Source organism: Pyrgilauda ruficollis, unplaced genomic scaffold (assembly GCF_017590135.1).
Source record: "Pyrgilauda ruficollis isolate IOZ18807 unplaced genomic scaffold, ASM1759013v1 scaffold14, whole genome shotgun sequence".
NCBI lineage: Eukaryota > Metazoa > Chordata > Aves > Passeriformes > Passeridae > Pyrgilauda > Pyrgilauda ruficollis.
The window spans coordinates 9,647,776-9,666,655 of NW_024512543.1; the positions used below are offsets into that span (position 1 = coordinate 9,647,776).

General features: G+C 40.6%; 1 protein-coding gene across 1 annotated transcript in view; it reads left to right on the top strand.

Annotated features, from left to right (window-relative positions):
* The first annotated feature begins 695 nt into the window (after positions 1–695).
* Positions 696–18,880, top strand: part of CUNH11orf49 (chromosome unknown C11orf49 homolog) — a 79,765-nt gene continuing 61,580 nt past the window's right edge. The window contains exons 1-2 of the mRNA XM_041459934.1: positions 696–796; positions 9,611–9,713. Of these exons, the coding sequence (XP_041315868.1) occupies positions 751–796; positions 9,611–9,713 (149 nt within the window). The 5' untranslated portion in view covers positions 696–750. The remainder of the gene's footprint in view (positions 797–9,610; positions 9,714–18,880) is intronic.

The following is an 18,880-nucleotide window of genomic DNA, read 5'->3' on the forward strand; positions in this document are numbered from 1 at the left end:
CAAGGGATGCAGAAATTCCAGCTCTGGGACAGTATGGACAGAAGGACATGACCCTACAGGATCTCCTTGGTCACACCTTCAGTTCCTTGCTCTCTGGAACAAAGCTGCTACACATTGACTTCATTAACCCAGGGAAGTGGTCAGCAAGACCTGGGAAGTTCAAGAAGCATCTGAACAATGCTCTCAGGCTCATGGAATGATTGCTGGGGTGTCCTGCGCAGGGCCAGGAGCTGGACTCGACGATTCTGCTGCGTCCCTTACAATTCAGCATATTGTATGATTTTAGCTTATTACAATTCACCTTCAAATCAAGGTCTCTCCCTCACAGCTGTAGTCCTAAATAACCCGTAGTAGTAGACACCTTAAATTAGACAACTTGAATCTCATCAGAATGACTTTACACGCGCCTCTTTTGCTATTTCGGCTCTTCGGCAGAGCCTGATCGCTCTCTCCTCTCCGAGGTGTCCCTCGGCCCTGGAGCAGCTGCCCGGGGCATGCCCTCCGCGGCCTCCGCGCAGCGCCCTGCCCACGGCGCTGCCAGCAGGCTCCAGGCGCAGTCCCTGCCCCGGGCTCTCTCGCAGCCTTGCCCCAGCCCCTGAGGGCACGGGCGGTGGGGCGGCCGGGCGGCTGTGGGCGCGGAACTGTGGCGGCGAGGGGCGTGTTCCCAGCCGGGGCGGGCGGCCGAGCAGCGCCGGGAGCGTCGGGCGCCTTGGAAACGGGCGGAAGCCGGGAAGGAGCGGCAGGAGGAGGATGCTGAGCCCCGAGCGGCTCTCGCTGCCCGGGCCCGAGTACCTGGGTGAGGAGCGGCGGGGCGGGGCGGGGCGGGTTCTCTCCCGCTGGTGTGCTGCGGCCCGGCATGGGGAGGGCTCGGCGGGGCCGGAGTGGCTGCGGCCCGGCCCGTCCTTCCCGGGGACCGCGGTGAGCGGCCCCAGGCTGGGCCGGGCTGAGGGGGCTCGCAGTGGCTCCGTGTCCGCCGTGGCTGGGGAGCGGGCAGCAGCGGGCCGTGACAGAGCGGGGCTGTGGGCGCTGAGGTGGGCGGGCTGCAGAGCCCTCTCGGGCACGGGGAGCGTCCCGCCGGTGCCCAGAGGTGCTGTGTCCGCGAGCGGCCGGCGGGGCTGAGCTGCCGTCTCCTTCCTTCCTCCGCTGTCCGCTGTGGCGATGTGAGTACCAGAGAGCGGCGTCCAGCCTTTCCGTGATAGACTTCACCCATTACCAACCTGTTTTGCTCACAGATCTATGTGAGCATCCTTATTTTATTCTCGTTTCCCAACAATGGGAAGGAGAGCTGGTTCGAATGTTAGCTTTTGTTCTGAAATAAGGTAGCATCGATAATGTTTCCCTACATAAAATGAGAATCTTTTAACCTGTGGAGCAGCTACTCCTTTGAAGACTACATCCTTTTAAAGCTGCCTGTAATGGCTTGATGTTCCAGGAGGCTAAGGAGCAAAGTGATTTGATGTTAATGTGTCAAGTAAAAATAATTAGGATGGAATAAAGTCAATATGACTTCATTTAATTGCTGGAGAGGAGGTGAATTACGAGTAGTAAGCGTTTGGATTGTATTCAAGAGAGTGTTTGTGAAGTGAAACTCTTCAGCCATTACTTCCTAGGCCCAGGAGACTGTTTGGTAATAACTCTTATAAAGGTATACATAATTTTCTATGGTTTTCTTGTACAAAGGAAGGTCGGAAATGGATTGGACTGCTTTGTGCTGCTTGTTCCATCATGATTTTGCCATTTCTGTAAGTCAAAATGGAACAAGAGTACAGAAACACTGCTGTAAATGGAAAACCTGTCTAGCAGGGGGTACTAGACTGAAAGACTTTTGTTTAACCATTTAAGCAAAGGAGTGATCTAAGTCATCTTAGAGTAGAATCTCACTGTGCTGTTGCTGCTAGGCTGCTGTTAGGGTGCTTTGTGCATACCTGCATAACTGCAATGCTGTTCTGTGTCAAGGAAACTCAAGGCAGAAATAGGTTTATTTACTGCTCTATTCAGGGTGACTCTCATGGGACTCACCTTGCTGAAGCTGTTATTGCTGATTTCAGTTGTGGAGCTTTGGGTGTTTGAGAACAACATCACAGTGCCACACAGACACACTAGACACACACCCTTTGGGTTTGTGCTGTTCTGTCACACTACTTCAGCATTTTTAACCTACATGCTAATAGAGTAGTTCATAACTTTCCAGAGTGGCTCTAGGTTGAAACATGTAAAATTTATTTTTCTTAATGAGCCAACTTGATTTCAGGTTCTTGTAATTGTTTTTAATGAAGTAGGCACTTTTAATTGTGTGAAACTTGTCAGTAAGGATTGAATCACTCAATATAGGAAGCAGACTAAAAATACTTAAAGTGTGAAAATAATCCAGTTTTCTGTTGCACATCTGAAGGTAAGACATGAAATGTACAAGAGAGATTTCTTACATGTACAAGATTGTGAGGTGCAAGCAGCTTTACTAGTCACTTAAGTGAGCCTGCTTTTATCTCTGTTCCACATGGTGATTTTGAATTCCCTTTTCATTTTGTACAACTTTCTAAATTATTCTGACATTGGGGCCAGAAAAAGACATGTGACCATATTAGGGTGAGCAATAACTTGTATAAGTCTGTTCTGTTCATTACTTAGTATCCCTTGGGTTTAGATTGCAGTTTCTGTTGTCTATTAGAGGGGGAAGCATATTCTTATTAGCTATAAATGTTTCCAAAACCAGTGTTTCTGCCTTCTGAGACTTTGTAACTTGCCAAACTGCTCACAGATCCTAAGGAATTTAGTGTGTATTAGCAGTAGGATCGTGGTTAAAAACCAAAACAAAACAACCCCCCACTACCCCTCCTTCCACCCCAAACAAACACACCTCCCTACATGTTTTTCTAAGTTGCATTTCTGTTTTCTACATTGGCAAGACCTCAAGGTCTTGTTAATACAGTTGTCTGAAGTGGGGTTTTAAGGAGCTGTGATAAATTTCACTTTCTATAATTTCGTTCTGGAGTTGTGTTGCCCTAGCTTGCCACTTAAGGTATTCTCTGACTCTCACAAACCAGATGACCCTGCCATTTCTGAGCTGGAATGGGTAACTCACCCAGGCCCTTCTTCCCCTCTTCTCTTTCTCATTATTAAAACCCTGCCAATATGTAAATTGAGCAGCCAGAATAACATAATGTGCTACTTCCTGTGTTATTCCCTGCTCTATTTGAGATAATTCTTTCACAACCAGTTAGAATGCTAAGAGGGAAATAAAAGCAGTTTTGAGTTAAAATAGAAATGAACAGGGAGAGGATTAAGTAGTCACTTAATATGAAAAATAATTGCAAAGGTTTGTTATGCCAAAATTCCTGGAATTTGAAAATCAGGGCAACATGTCTCATGCCACAATGAGACAGTAAGTAGAAGAAAAGAGATAACCATTACTTAGGGAATAGGAATGGAGATGAGGTTTGCAGAACTGGCAGGAAGGCTACAGTGAAGATGATGTTGTTACAAACAGGACATTATAAACAGTAGTTTCACAGAATAAACAGCATCTATTGTTTGGGTATAGTGATGATAATGTGTTTCTCATTTGATGGATGAGACTGGACCTACAGTAGGCAAAATGAGGCATATTTGAGACGTATTTGAGGCATATTTTTCATGGCTTTCTCATTATGGTTTAATAACTGGTGATTGCTCAGTTATTTATAGCAGGCAGTGGAGCACTTAGGGTATTGTTCTGCTCATGCAGCTGTCTCTGAAGTTTCATGTTGTATTACTTCCCTGCTCCCAGTTCCCAGTTCTGTTATGCAGAAAAAGCAGTAGAGTACTGCAAATTTCCAAACTTCTGTTTTCTGTGTGTTCTCCTGCCTTCTGCTACCCAGCTCCAGGTTGTTGTTTCTTGTCCTTCTTTGCCAATATAAGGTATGTAAGAATGCAAATACTCTGCTAGGAAAGTGCCTTATCAGTAAAGCATAGGCCTATCAAGTGCCAGAAGCACAGTTGTGTTTCCTCATCTCTCTCAAAAGGTCTCGGGTTTAATGAGTATACATTTAATGATTAGAAAGAGTATACATTCTTTTACAAAACTGAGTAGCTCCCAACAGAGAAGCTCAGTTGTGTGAAGACTTTGCTGAAACCTAAGGCTTACACTTCTGAACAGTTATGAGAAATATTGATCTGAAAGTGCAAGTACAATCATTTCCTTTAACAGCATAATCAACACATAGGCTACATTGTTATCCAGACACATCAGCTGACACTGGTTCTCCTCTTAGTATAGACATTTGGTGAACTTCTGTGAATCACTGTGGCTGAAAGATCTCGTGGTCTAGAAAAAGAGAAGAGAATGCCTTTTTAAAAATTTTATTTCTTGCTCTGTTGTACAGGTAGGAGAACTGTAATGTAGATTGAATATCGTGTGTAAGATTTTGTGTATAGAAATGTTAGTTAAATTTGAATCTTCCTAGACTCAGTCTAGTACTTTGTCCAAAAGATGGAGATTTCACCACCATACTGCTGTTGCACCACAGGATTTTCACCTTAACTTGAAAGGTACAGGTGAAATCTGATCCGGAATTAGGTAGAGTTCCAGAACTGGAGAGTATAGTCCTTTGCATGTTTCCCTCTGAGCATGAATAGGTAGGGAACCATTAGGCTACTTAATGCCTTATAACAAACTGCAATGACAATTTCTTCCACAATTAATCATTTTAGATTTAAACAAAAACCTCCAAAAACCCCAACAAAACAAAAAAAAGAAAAGATAGCTCAATGATTTGCTTTGGTGAGGGGGTGGTTTCTAGCAGCTTCATGACAACTTGCAGGAAGCAGTCTGCTGCAAGGACTTGCACAATTAAGTCAGTCTGTGTGCAGTATTATGCTCATTGTTTGAACCAAATTCTCAGCTATAGTCAAGACTAAATTATAAATGGAAATGTTTGTTAAATTTGTTGTTGAAAATGGTTTTGAAAATTTGATCATATGAAATGTGCTGTAGTTGCGGTGTGTGACCCCTTGGCATGTGCTGCTGAGTAACAGCACATCTCATGTTGTGTGATACCTCTGGTATGACAAGGTCTACTTGTACTTATATGTTCTGTCCTTCAGAAAACATTTTGCTTTTGAGGGTTAATAGGAAATTACACTGTGAAGCTATGCAAAGCTGGAAGGAACTATGACAGTACAGAAATGTAGCATTTAGGTTAATTGTTTTGTTCACTTACTTCTCTTTCTCAGGCCATTTCTTAGCAACATCTGAAGAGATTATGTCCTTAATGATATCTGAAAAGATTATAATGAGCATCCTGAAAAACCGTTAATGCTGGAAACATTTCCAGAGTTGATGTGATTTTGTTGATGCAGTTTATATCCTTACTATTTCTCTCTTGCATCATTTTTTGCATGAAATTGATTTTATGTTACTATGGATGTATCTTTCCAATGTGTGTAAGAAGGTAGTCCTTAGTTAAGCTCCAGTTTAGAACAAATACCAAAAGGGTATTTAGCTATTACCTTATGCTCTCAGAGTATATATTCTCAGAGACTAAAAATGCCAGAAATACTCCAGGTCCATTAAAACTTGTTATGCTCTCGAGCTTCTGATAACTGAAATGAATCAGAACGTTAATTGCATCAAGTAGTGTGTATTTTCAGCACTTCAGCTGAGGAGGAGGCAAATAAGTAAGAAAAGCTGGTCTTATCCAGGAATTCCCACTCCTGATTTTTCAGCATATTCAGTTATGCCAGGAATGACCCCAGCTTAAAGCCCCCTTGTGTGCATGCAGAACAAATTGCTTTGATAGGCAGCTCCTGTTTCAGAAGTCATGTCTCCTGAAGACTTAAGCAATCATATAACCACTTGGATATACATATAACCATTACATATACACGGTATCATGACTTAAAGGTGACATCTGTTTCCTTCCTTCCTCCTGAATTTCTGGCTCTGAGAATTTCAGTGCATATATTCGGTTTTGTGCTGTGATATTATTTGCATTAAATTTTCCTTCAAGACTTTTCAAGTATCAATGCTTGTTCTTACAATATGTGTAATCAAACCTACAAAGTAGTGGATTGTTTATTCTCATCAGAAGATTGAAACAAGTAATTTGGTAACTTATAAAAAGACTATTTTTACTATTTTAAATACATATGCAAAATTATTTGGTGTGGTTATGGCCAAATGGAATTAGTTGTGATTGTCTAATCTGCTTTGGAGAAATCCATATAGATTGTGGGTGTAATCCTCATTATGCCTTGTACTTGTATGACTTGGTCTGACCATGCTTGAATTGAACAGCCACTGCTCGGCCCTGAATTGGGTTCTGAGCCAAAAGTGCATTCATTCCAAAATTCATTTTAAACATTGGGCTTGTGTGTGATGGTGGGGTGTGAGCACATGAGTATCACAGGCTGTTCTCTTAAGTGCTGCAGGGGGCAGCTTTGGAGGAGCTGTACATGCTGCTACTGATTGGACTGAGGCTCCACGTATAACATCACTGCTAGTGACTTAGTGATAAGAATTGAGATCTTCTGTGCAAAGGTATTTACTTACATCAGGTTATGTGCTGCCTGAAAAGTCCTCAGTGAACTTTGTCAGATTCCTTTGTGAAAGTCAACTGTTAGTTTTTAAATCTGACAGCAAAGAGTGTGGCACCTACCAAATGAGTGTGGCAGGCATGCTGGCTTCCTGTCTAGGGTAGTTGCCTGGGATTTCAGAGTTGAGAATTTTTGTTATATTTACAGAATGTGGGTTGCATCAGAAAGTTCTGTGTGAGTAGGGAACTTCCATTGCAATAAACCTGAAACAAACAAATGCTGAGGATGATGTCCTGATGTAACACCTCCTGTGTGGAAACTGCAGTATACTGGAGCTCTGTCAGGAAGAAAAGTAGTAGAGATAGAAAGCTGTAATAGCACAGTGAGTATTTAGGCTTTACTTTCTGACTGGGACTTGCTGCCTTGTTATTGCAAAGAGGGCCTCAAAATATGAGCAACCAGTACATCATTATCCCTGAATTTTCAAAAACTATTAAAATGTATGAATCATCTCATTTATTTTGCCTAGAACTCCACAGATTTTTGACTATGCTTGCATAAACAGTTAATGTTCCAGTATGGTTCCAGAGTTTGTTATGGAAAGTACCATTTGTATAAATTAAGGAACTACTCTTTTGCTATAACCAGACTCCTGGCACTTTATTTTGCCTCTCTGACCTGCTAAAACCTGTCTGCAAATTACATTTTGTTCTATGACTTTCCTGTATAGCGTAGCATTAGTTGGGTTATAAAATATATTACTTGCATCGTTCCATGGAACTGGGCAGTCAGAGAACAGGAAGCCAGAGCTGGAATTTGGTTTGGCAGTGTGAACTGTGCTACCTGGAAAGAGCACAGCAGCCAAAGGGACAAAGAGGGAGACTTCTCAAGGAGATTTCGAGTGCTATTTTCTTTTCATTTCTCTGCTCATAGTTTTCTTCCCTTCCCCACACCTCTACCCACTCTTCTGGGAAGTAGGTATAGAGGCTCTTTGCCAGGATCCTTAGGCTATGCAACAAAAAATTTAAGAGAAATACCCTTTTACAAGCAATTGTATTCAATAGTGACCTATATATTTTTGTGTACATTTTGAAAGATCTAAAATTCTGTGTTGAAAGTTAATTTATTCTCCAGGAGCAGATTCAAAGGTATTTATTACAGAGGTCAGCTACATTGTGCTGTGTAGCACTGTGGGACCATGCCTGTCTATTCCCAAAGGCTTTTAGGGGAGGTTTATGACTCCAAGGAGAAATATGGTTCATTGATAAGGACTGTTCTATGAAAGGAGTGTATACTTCCCCACAAAGTGTTGAGAATGGTTTTGCAGTTGAGCTGAAGTTTATTGCAGGCTGAGATGAATGGAAGTTTGTCTGCTAGTACCATTTCCTGGCATAATCTGGTTCATGTGACACCTCAAGAGGTGCCTTGGGAGACAATTGCTGAGTGTGACATGGACTGCTTCATGAGGAGGGAGGAAGGATGGGCTGAAGTAAAGTTACCCAGTTGTTGCTATCTTGAGCCTATGACTGAGCTGCACGGACTCATTCTTCCCTCGGGGGACACAGGTGCGCAGAGCTATTTTTCTTTAATCACTCACATAAATTAAATTTATTCCTTTGCATTAAAATAATTAAATAAAGCTACGCCCTATATCTTTTAGTGCCAGATAATATCTTTAAACCTTTGGCTCACCATTTTGCTATCAGCTGCAAGGTATTTTCCAGGGTGTGCTTAACCAATTTTACTATTGTCCTGAAAAGTGTTCTAGGCAGAGAAATCCCCTGATAGCAATCAATATTCATGCATACTTTTAATCACTGTATCCACTGGGAATAATCATTTCCGGGCCTCTCTTGAAGTCCACCTGCCCCACACTAAGATGAAAGGGCCTTCCATGCTGTGTATCAAGTGGCACAGGCTTGATGCTTACCAGGATATTAAACACAAATTAAAATGGTTTGGAGAATATTGATGTGGGTCTGAGGTTGGCCAGTTGCTGGTAGGGGGTGATTCTGCCAAGTCTGGAGCAGATTGGCAAGGAGCAAGAACAACCCTTGCCTTTCCTATATTCCCTAAGGCTTTTCTCCTGCTCTTTTAGGACACGACACTACTTGCAAAGTTACAGTAGGATACATGTTTAGGATGGAGGTGTGTGGTTTGGGAACAGGGTTTGTGTGCTTTCCAGGTTAGGAATGATTTTCCTGGGTTCGTTGTAACTTGTCTTCTGATTGTTGAACTTGTAGATTTGGAAAGTCTACTGCTTGCTAGCTGGCACATCACTTCAGACTCAGCTCTTTGTTGCTCCAACTTGGTTTCTAGCCAAAAACATCAAAAGGACTCAGTGGTAAATCTGTGCTGCTTCCTCCCTGGCAAATGCTTGTTTTGTACAGTCTGCCCCCTGTAGAAGCAGCAAAACAGTTTGTGTTGCACCAAACTGTCTTTACTCAGGAGTCTTGTAAGTGAGTGTCATTCTGTGGCGAGGTATTGGCAGATCCACCATTTCTGAAATTCTCCTGTGTTTGGCCTAGGCAGTTATTTGAGACCAGCTGCTGAGCAATATAAATCTCTCTTGGCATTCAGACCTGTTCCCCACCTGCCACATTCACTGATGCTTGTTTGGAAACAGATGTACTTTTATTTGCACCTTCAGGAGGAAACCTTTTCAAAACAACCTTAAAGCTACTTGGCTTTGGTATAGAGGGAAGAGTAAAGAACACTTAAAGCTCTGCAACAGTCCCATCAAAACAGCATTGACAATCTCTATAGGAACGATGGCTCAGAACAGAGATCAAGAACTCCTCTTGAGTAAGCATTTTCCAGTGAAACTGCCTCACAACTCCTTATCTTTCTTCAATACCAAAATCTCAGGGGATTCTAAAAAAGTCAGTGCTGTTAATGACTAACTCTGTGTAGCCAGGAAGGAAAGCAGGATTTAGGTGATGAATTTTGCTATCCATTTCTGGGAGAAAGAAACTTCCACTCACTAAATGAGGAAGCAGGTGCTTGATGTCTTGTGTAGGGCACACAGCTGGACTTGTCTGGCTCTGGAAGGTCCCTTATAGTCTAACTTCTGTCTCTTACTCTTTTTTATTTGCAGCTCAGCGACATGTCCTCACATACATGGAAGATGCAGTGAGCCAGCTGCTGGAGAACAGAGAAGATATTAGTCAGTATGGCATTGCCAGGTTCTTCACTGAATAGTAAGTACATCAGGATGCTGCCAATAGGGCCAGCCTGAGGGGAGCTTTTGGAAACAGACAGAATATGTGGAGAATGGAGCTGGACATGTGCTGGTTATGTTGGGAATGCTGGATTATACTGGGTTAGTCAAGGGCTGCCTGAGCTTGTTTTGGAAATGTACGTGGGTTTTGAACAGTTCAGTACCTCTTCTATTACAAACATTCGTGTGAAGCAGTCACTCTGGGGAACAGTGATTTTAAAACCATGGAAAACCAAATTCTGCTTCTCTTGGTCAGGACTGTTAGTATCAAACTGCTTGAGAAATACTGAAGCAAACTGTTTCACAGACTGCTGCTGGTTTCAGCAGCACTCATTCTTCCTTTTCCTGAGTATTAATTTGAATTGTTTGTCTCCTTGTGTGATTGCTGTCCTGTTCAATGCTTTAATAGGATGCCTCTTCTTCCCTTAAAACTTGCATAAGTCCTTAAATACTGGATGTAAGCACTATCTCTTCTTACTAATTTGCAAGAAAATTCTTGAGCGAAAAACTGTGTACTTTCTGTCCACAGAAAATAATACTGACATTAGTCAGCTGAGCACATAGTTGGAAAACAAGAGCTTAAGATAAAGAGCAGGATTACAATGACCTCCACCCAGCAACAGGATTTCTTTACTGGAATTGAAGGCAAGGTGGCTGCTGAAATCGTCATTGAGGCATCTCTGCAGATTATTGCATCTAATTTCAAACTGACTCTTCTGTGCCTTTTCTAAACTTCTGATAATATATACTTCAAAAATTGAATGGTGAGCAAGAGGTTGTTCACACAATGAAACTGTTGAAAGTGCTCTGTAGTATTTCTTGATCTCGATGTGATAACCATTTTCTTTGCACTTCCTATTCCTCTTCTACCTTTAAAAGAATAAGTAGTGATCCAAGACCATTATAAAGAACAAAACCATCACCATAGAGCAAAACCCTCAGACTGACTTAGGTGCTGGAGATCTTGTTTTTCCCATTTATTCTCAGAGATATGATTTTTACAATGTTTTCTTGTTCACAGTGAGTGTCCTTTGGAGTTTCTGATTTAATGAAAGATAGGAAAAGGATTCATTTTCATTCATTCTGTAATATAGAATAGTAGTTATCTTTTTTTTTGTTTTTTCTTTTATAAAATATCTGGAGTTTAGCAGATGAAACTGTGTCCCCATACCAAAGCACAAACAAGCTTAGTAATTTTGAGAGATGTGAAGATTTGAAATGTGAGATTCTCCATTTAAAGTGGAGAATGAATGATAGCCAATATGGGTGTAGAATGCAAAGTTTCACATTATGAAAATGTCATATGTTCTGGCTCCCAGGGCTTGGTGGTGTGCCCTCACTGTCCAAGAGATTCATCCACTCAACTATCAACATTTGTTCCAGCTGTGCTTTGAAGGCTACACTTCTTTCCCAAGCAAATAAACTTGATCCTCAGTCTCAGCATCTTCAAACTCAAAGATAACTTATGAGATTCCAGAAGGTTTGTGGGCCCAGTGTTTTCCATAATCCATGTTTTTCTGAAGGAGAGTATTGGAATGTGCATGTTTTGAAGTGATTTGAGTTGAAGGGACTTGGTTTTAGGACATCCAGTTTTTAAAATTGTCCTTTCCCTATTTATGCCAACTTAAAATTAGACACCAAGCCCAGGGTTTAGAAAGCTAGCAGGCAGGCCCAAACAAGTAACTTTTTTTTTTTTTTTAATGTTTATGGGGTAAAAGAATGACTTCTGTAACTTTTCAGAAATTGAAATTAGTCTGTCAAGGACAGGTGTTAGATATTTTCCAAACTCCTCTCAGAGGGCATACTTCTCAATGCAGTGGTGTTCCAGGGACCTCTCTGCTGGATTCACTGCTGAATAGCAACCTGATGGCATTTCTGTCATGCATTGCAATGCCCCATTTTACCATAAGTCAATTCAAGTCTTTGAGCCAGTTACAATAACTTTTTTTTTTTTTGTAATTAAGAAAGTCTTAAGACTAAGTCTTTGTCTAAGAACTAAATCTTAAGTCTAAGAATTTTGTTGAGACTTAGCATACCTCAGTGAAATTTCAGAATTGAAAATTATGCAGTCATTTAGTTCTGTATGGATCAAGCAGTGTTTTGCTGGCAATTAGTATTTCAGTTGTTTCTAAGAAATGTATTTCACTGCTATCCACCATCTAGCACTTTGATTGCTGATTGCAGAGGACTGACCTTGATCGCTACAGTTTTCCTTCCAGAATAGTTTTAATCTTCAAGGATAGTTTTTTCTCCCACTTTATTTCAGTGTTCATTTGTCCCAGTCATGTGGACATCTGCTTTCAATCCTGGGAGTACCTTGAGGCTTCCCTCATCTGGCTCACTCCTGACCCTTACAGGAACAGGGATCAATCACCCCACTGCCAATTAATCCACATCTTTTAGTTAAACAAGTAAAATTATGCCTCTCTTAGGACTAATCTTAATTTTATAGATATACTGAAATGCTACTGGTATTTGTTCATTACAAGCCTGAGAAATCTCAGCTCTGCTCTTGAATCTTCATGAAATGCAGACTCTTGAAAACCCTCTGTGTAATTACACACTAATGCTGCTTTGCTTCTTCCAGCCTGATGTCTGTGCCAACATATCTTAAAGGAACATGTTCCCCCTATACATTATTTATCATCCTGTTTTCTTGATCTTTCCTATACTGAAGAAAAACAGGGCCCTCATGCTAATGCATTTGATCACGCAGAGGAAATGTGCATAGCATCCCACTTTATATTTTCTGGGCTCTTAAAAGGAGTCTGTGTGTCTTTTTTTTTTTTTTTTTTTTTTCATTTCAGCTTAAAGAACCGGCAAAAGAAAAAAGAAGATGAAGAGACTTCCTACTAGTGCGTTTTACTTTTCTTGTAGGCTAACCCTTTGCCTGAAACTTTCTCTTACAGCATGCAGGTAGATGTGCTGCTCTGTTCAAGACTCTTTGGAAAGCTCAGAAATAAGAACCAGTTGTAACTTACCTTGGTTAGGAAACTGTTTTTTCCATAACTTTAATTGTTTGTTTGATAAATCAAACGCAAGTGAACTGGAGACAAGGGAATGGACTTTTTTTTTTTTTTTTTTTTTTTTTTTTTTTTTTTTTTGTGTCTATATTATTGTCACAAAACACTTATTTTCTTTTGTTTCTGGTGAAATGTCTCCTGACCACCTGCTAGCTGGAGCATGACTGAGAAAAAACTCTTGCTTTTAGCTTGCAGATGTAGCACTGCTTCCACTGGACTCTGCAAGCTGATGTCTGAGATCTTTTTCTGTAAAGAGTGTTTCTGTCTGCGATCCCCTTTCCCTGTAAAGAATGTTTCTGCTGGCTCTAACTTGAACGCCCCTGCTGGATCTTATGTGACAGTTTAACAGTATTTATCTGAGAAGGTATCCGTGATGTGTGTGACAGGGTTGAGGGTCAGATACTGCTTTTAGATCTGTTGTGTGCCTGGCAATTCAAAATACCAGCTCAGCACTGTGTAGAGCCCTGTTTTACAGGAAGGAACATTTGCTTTGTTCCTAGTAACAAGACTGACAGTGCTATATAGTTTGGGATCCTTGGGAAGGAAGATGTTATCACGGTGAGAAGTATCAACTTCTAGCAATGAAAGTACCTCATTTTCTCTTGCTCTCTGGATTGGCTGGAATGATTTGTTCAACTCTTTCCTTAGGGACAAATATGATACTGCTCCTTTGGCTTTCTCTGGCAATAGACACAGGCTTTGGTATCAGACAAACTTTTGGCTTGTTCAGTCCTTTATTGCTGTACAACATTACAGAAATAAATCTGTAAACTAAACAATGTCCTCCTCTTTAAAAATGTCTCAATACCCTTGGGGGAGGAGGGCAGGGGGGAAGGGCCAGGAACAGGACAGATGGGATGCCCATGAGAACTAAGCCACTCACTGAAGGCAACCTTAATTGGCAACTGGAAATAAGCTGAATTATCTGATTATGAAAAGGAGAGATTATTAGAGCTAGCTTAGAGCCATCAATTTTCTTTTTTCTTTGCATCTGTGTATGTAGGCCTTATCACCGTCATCATCTTGCTGTCATCTGCTCTGCATCTTTCCCCTTTTCAGAGTAACTTGTTTTGTCTTGTTTGCAAGGATAGTGTAAGCTCTTCAAGACAGAAATGATATTGTACTGCATGTACTTTACAGCACCTAGCATTGTAGAATGTCGACTCTATACTTTGTACAATTACAGTACAAACAGCAAAAACAGTAGTGAGAAGGTCCTTAGGGCTTTGACAAGTTGTGCCAGATTCCCTTTCTGAGAGATGAAGCCATTCATTAGAATTTCTCTGTACAACTGTTTGGGGGAGGGGCATTGGTTGTTGGGGTTTTTTAGTGTTAGTTCTTTGTGTTTTGGGCAAATCAGTAGTATTTGTGAGGTATTAATACTTTTAGGATATTATCTACAATATTGATAGTCTCTCTGATATAATCTTCTGAGCAATTGCAAAAAAACCCACAACATTTCATGTATTCTTTAAATACTCCTGATTCCTACATGTTTCCTCTATGGAGAGAAAAAGATAAAATGATGCCACTCAATGCAAGACTGCACTGAGCCATGTGATCGGTATCAAGCTGCTGCTGTCAGTGACCTAGCTGTGCAGCAGCCCTTTGGGCTGAAAATCTCAGCTGGCATAATGTGCTTGATGGTTCCTGACAGGCTTTTACTTGGGATTCCTTGACCCCTAGGGCACTGCGTAAGACTGCTGTCTGCCTCTCCTTTGCTCTGCAGTTATCAGTGGAAAGAGAGTGAATACATGAACTCAGACACAGCACTTGTGCCAGAAGCTCTGAGGAGGTTTTGCAGCTAATGTGAATAAGTTGCTGTGAAAGAAACATTTTGAAAGTGTCTCTCCACAGACTACATGGATTTGCAGGACTGAATTTGTTGATAAATCTTTCTGGGGAATCTACAGTAATAGCATATTTCTCCACTAAGAGTGTTGCTAATGGACACAAAGCCTTTTTGTTAGTCCCTTTGTTGCCTTCCAGTCTCACCTCTACAGAGAAGCATTGTCAGAAGGGCAAACTCTCTTTCTTGTAATTGAATTTCCCCAGCCCACCTTAGAAATGGGATTTCAGTACCTCCTGCCCACTGCGCATGGGGTATGTGTTTTGTGTGAGAGCTGTGGAAGATCTGGGGTTGTGGATAACTCTATATGAGATTTAAATTATGTGAATTTTGTCTGGAACCTGTATATCTGTCACCCTATGATTTCATTATTGAATTGCTTTATGGTAGAAACAGCGCTGGGATTTTGATATGACAGCCAGGATCTATGAACTCCTGATTTTCCCAGAGTCGTTTCTCTGTAACAAACATTGCAACAAGTCCCAACCTGACAAATATGCTGATTGGGATAACTGCTGTTGAGTAAACAGCTGGGAAAAATGCATATATTAATCTCAATAACACACTTAATTCCCACTGTAGTTTGTACATGTTGCCAATATATTAGAAAATGTAGTATTTTCTTACCTTATTCTTGAGAATCTTACAGATGAGTGGATATCCAGATGTGTCCTTTGCAAAGAAATACAAGGGGGATAAAAAGGTAAAAAATCCTTTTGGTAAACAGGACTGTCTTGGAAGAATTGTAGCAAAGCAGTAACAGGATTGAACTTAAAAGAAAACATTTACCTGTGATGCTCTATGTGGTAATATACTCCACGTAAGAAACTTCTCATTCTGTTTTGGCAACAAAAGAATCTGCAGGATTTGCCAAAGCATATGAATGTTAATACTTGATATCAGCATCTTGTCAGCACATGGTACTTATCCATGATAACTCTGCATTTATATACTGACTTGACCTGCACTGCGCTCTTGCTCTTTGAAGAGAGGTAATGACAATTTCCGTGTGCAGTGTGATCAGATTATGATGCTGCTGGTATAGATTCACAGGAGTAGCAGTGCAGTCTTGGCCCACTTCTTTCCTATTCCTTCACATCATGGAAATTACATATTTACTTGTGGTCTTTTTCAGAATAGCTGCAGCAGGAGTTGGCTGACTATGGAGACCTTATGTAATTGGGTCTATTTTATTTTTTCTTACAGCCTTGAAGGTTGAAATCCAACACATCTGCCATGAAATTGAGCTTCCTTTAGGTTAAAGCCAACTGCATACAGGCGGTGTGGATAGCTAATAAAACTGGAAAGAAATTTCCCAAAAGCCAGAGTCCAGGAATGTGGCAAATGGTACAAGCATCAAGACAATATACATCTAAGTTAACTTTGTGCCTTTTCTCTGTGCTAGAGTTGAATGTACTATCCTCTCTCTAGCTTTAGTTTTTAACTCTAGTAAAACTCTCATTTATGCTTCCAATTTTTTTATTGCTTTTCATCATAGTTGATGATATTACTAGTACAGATTTGGAGAAGTATATGATCCCAGCTGGGAGTTAAGATCAGACTTTGGTAACTTCAAATGTATGAACTTATACAGGCTGGGGGATGAACAGACTGAGAGCAGACCTGCCAAGAAGGCCTTGGGAATACTGGTGCATGAGAGGCTGGACTTGAGCTGGCAATGTGCATGACACCCTTCCTGGGATGCCACAGAGCCTTCTGTTTAGTTTTACTTTCTCCATCAGTCTGGAAATTTTTTTAAAATCTGTGATATTGGCTGGTTCCTGCCCTGTTCTTGCATTTCTTATCATGCATCTCTGTTGTGATTTTGTTTCTATCCTTACAGAAGTGAAAGGGCCCTCAAGTCAGAACTGGGGAGCTCTGGAAATCTTATGTTGTCCATCTTTCACTGAGAAAAGGTCTGTAGTAGAGTTGGCCATGATGCAAATTAGATATTCAATGCTGATATAACTGTTTGACAAACAACTTTCTCCATCATTCTGGAAAATTGCTCTGTTGTGCTTGCTGAGTCACCGTTGGAATATGTAGGAAAAGATGAGAAACATAAATAGTGATATATCCACCACAGATGTAGTGGGACTACTTACAGTCTTTTGCATACGATCTGCAATGTGTATATAAAGCAGTAATCTCACCTCATGCTTGGTCAAATGCTTGAAAGATTGGATTTCCTGCAGTTTCTCTAAGTGTTTTGAAGGAAACTGTTTTAGTTATGGGAAATTGGGAACTGAAATTGGGAACTGTTTTAGTTATGGGAAATTGGGAACTGAAATGCACACAAGAATTGGAAAACATAGCATAGACATGTTGGTATTGGTATGCAGTATTCGTTCCCATATTATGTGTGGGGGTATAAAAATTATTCTTAAGCGGGAAAGGCATAGTTTTATAATTTTCTGTTAGTAATATTTTCTTTTTAACATACTATTTCCTCCAATAAAGCTTTTGATATCTCAAGCAGTAAGAGCACCACTGTTGGATACATGGCAGCTTCATGAATAGCAATACCTCTCTCTGTGTTACTAACTCACATGGTTTAGTTCTTGTTTTAATGAAGCACTTTGGCATGGGTCTAGCTACTTCATGTATATAGGAGATCAGTTTTAGAGTTCTTGGCTTACATCTGTCTAAACCTATAAGGCTTCTTATTAAATTGGAATCAGGTACTGTAAGTTTAAGGAACACTTTATTTTTTCCCAGAAATATCTTTAAGAAAAGATGGGTCAGAATTGAAGTTGCGGTTCGGGTTTTTTGTTGTTGATTTGGGGTTTTTTCTCAGTTTTGTGTTGCTAGAAGGACTTTTGTGTTTATTCTTAGGCTGCAAAATGTTGAGGCATCACAGAAAACCTTGAGGAACATTTCTAATTGCTGTGCTAAGAATATATGTGTTCTCTTGTGGACAAGACGAACAAATGGAAAATTTTTCCTAAATTAGATGTGCCAAACTCTAAAAATCAGCAGATGTTTGCAGCAATGGGATCTGATAAGATCCCATAATAGGATTCCTTATCCTTTACAGGATAAAATCCCTTAACTATGTCTGCATCTCCATGAATATCAAACACCAAAAGTCTTGCAAGCCTGGAAAATGCATTTTTAAAATGTGGTTTATCTTCCTTTTCTTTAAAAACAAAACTAAACAATAGCAAAAAAAGCAAAAAGTCTAGTTTCCAGAAATCTGCATGTCTTCAGAGAACCTGAGATTTTCTGTGTAGTGCTGTGTTGAAACCATACAGATCCCAGAATATATTAGCTTTAGTGAGTTGCAATAACCACATCCTGCAAATTTAATGTTATTGCGTATCTTCAAGTGAATTAAACAGACTGTAGCTGGTCAACACTGTAGCCAAGCAGTTGTAGTGAGCACAAAGTGGTTTAGCTAAGCAATCTCCAAATGCAGAGTTAGCATTAATGTCAAATGATGTAACTTCATCTATATTAGGGAAGTTTGGCAAGGTTCATTTGTTGCCATGATGAAAATATTGGAAGCTGCTAAGTCCTTGATGTGCTATGGTTCTTGCCAAGGCAACTGAATTGGATGACAGAGTACCAGTTGTAAATTTCTTCTTCTGAAATTCTCCAGTCAAACGAAGGCTGAAATGAACAAATACAGAATCTGTTTGCATGGCACCAGTATTGAATCTCTTTGGAACAGGAATTCAGTTATATTTCAGTGTTTCCTGTGTCATCACAGTCATAACATGATTGGGCTGCTACCTTTTAAAATAACTAAAAGTCTAGTTTATAAATGTGGAACTGTCTTACAACAGGAGAATTCATGCAGAATGAGGCAAGCAGGCCCTTGCTTGTACTTATGCTTGGGCCTCAACTTTCTGAGAAGTCAATTTGCCTTTACATGGCATTTTACTTTGATCTCAGGAGTTCAAGATGGATGCAGTTCCTCAATAATTTTCAAATCCATACTCCTCCTTTGGTGGATATTGATGCTTTGGTATCAAAATCCATCTTCATCTGATGTCAATTCCATAGCTACTTTCTGAACTGTTAGACAAGAGGAAATCAGAGTGCTACCTTGCATGGCTTGTGTTTTTAACAGTGTTTTTCATCTTTGTGCCACCTTCTCACCCTTGCCACAGGTTCATGGTATGGTTTCTATGGCATCTTGAAGCTAGTGAATGAATTCCACAACACGACAGGGAGGACAGAAATACTCATTGGTTAATAAAGGAAGCCAAAGAATAGAGATCATGGCTGTATGATAATGAAGCTAACAGAGGACTTGCATCTCCCATACCC